Source organism: Eimeria maxima, genomic scaffold (genome assembly GCF_000499605.1).
Source record: "Eimeria maxima Weybridge genomic scaffold, Emw_scaff2953, whole genome shotgun sequence".
In the NCBI taxonomy this organism is placed as follows: Eukaryota; Apicomplexa; class Conoidasida; order Eucoccidiorida; family Eimeriidae; genus Eimeria; species Eimeria maxima.
The window spans coordinates 1-1423 of record NW_013565799.1 but is presented as its reverse complement, the minus strand read 5'-3'; the positions used below and the strand labels follow the sequence as shown (position 1 = coordinate 1423).

The 1423-nt window shown below is 48.3% G+C and overlaps 1 protein-coding gene across 1 annotated transcript; it reads right to left on the bottom strand.

Moving 5' to 3' along the window:
• Positions 1-327: 327 nt before the first annotated feature.
• Positions 328-1306, bottom strand: EMWEY_00059740 (SAG family member; the record flags this gene model as incomplete). The annotated part of the gene is made up of 2 exons (XM_013481216.1): positions 328-894; positions 1167-1306. Coding segments are annotated over 2 exons (707 nt in total), but the record flags the coding sequence as incomplete, so codon positions are not given.
• Positions 1307-1423: the final 117 nt, after the last annotated feature.

The window sequence follows — 1423 nt, the reverse complement described above, 5'->3', positions numbered from 1 at the left end:
AGCAGCATCGGTAACGGCACCACCACCAACAGCCATTACAGCAACATCTGCAGGAGGCCACAATAGCAACAGCAGCAGCAGCAACAACAGCAACAGCAGCAGCAACAACAGCAGCAAGTGTATAATTTACTGGAAAGGTGCAACTCCTTTAGCGAGTGTTTTAGGTTTGAATATACAAACAAGAGCATTAAAAGACTCTTCTTCTGTTACTCCTTCTCCTCCTTCCGCTAATCGACGAACTCTAATTCCTCCTCCTACCCCTGCTGCTCCTTCTGCTGCTGCTGCTGCTGGCGACGCTGCTGGTGATGCTGCTGGTGGTGCTACACCTCATACTTCTCCTTCCGGTAATCCTGATTCAATTTGTATTGAATGTTCGTCTTCCTTCTTTTTCGAGAGTGTTTCTGCTTGCTGTTGGTGACTTTCTTGCCCTTGCCCTGTACCAGCATTGCCCTGGCTGCCACTGCCACTGCCGCCCGCAGTGCCTGACTGTGCGCCACCTCCTCCGTTTGCTGTGCCGCCTGTTGTGCTTTCTGTGCCACTTCCACTGACTGGGGGGCTGGTGGGGTTTTGCTGGTCTTTGTTGCTGCTCTGGCCGTTGTTGTTTTCACTATTTTGGTTGTCACCTGCTGAAGAGCTTTCTGCTGGACATTGTATGACAGTGCATGTAACGGCTACTCCCTCTTTAGGTGTATAAAGACTCATTAACGATACAACACCAAGATTGTTGTATATGCCCTCTCCGGGTGTATAGGCAGGGGGTAAAGAATCTCCCATTGCCTTTAATACTCCTTTCCATTGCTTTGTTGCTGCGGCACAATCGCCTTCTGTTGAGCTTTGAATTGCTGCTGCTATAGATATGTCAGTGTCTCCTATCAACACCCCAGGATCTCCATTCTACAAGGGAACCAACAAAAAAAGAGAGAACTATTCAAAATGATCAACAGCGGCAGCAGCTGCTGCAGCTGCGGGTGGTGGTGCAGAAACAGTGTCCAGTACAAGAGAGCAGCAGGAAGCAACAATGGGGCTTTAAACCATGCCCAAAAGACAAGAAACGGAAGCAAAACGGAAAGCCAGACAACTGAAAAACATACTACGCAATATGAGGATCGACCGCCAGGTGTGCGGTGGCTGTGCTGTGCCGGGGGTTGATGAATAGTGAATCTTACCGCTTTTATAGTTTCACAAAGCTTAGATGTATTAACCGTATTCTCTGCCTCAGCACCTGTCTTTGTATCAAGAACAGTGAACTTAGGAAACCCCATAGGTTCTCTCTCCTTGTTCATCTGCTCCGAGCAGTCGACGGCCGCTGCGGACAAGCAGAAAGGACCATAAGGAATGCCTACTTTTCCTCATCTTCTCGCCACACTAGAACCTTTTGAAAAGAAGAACATTGGTCATAAACACTTACAAAATGCCTTATTGG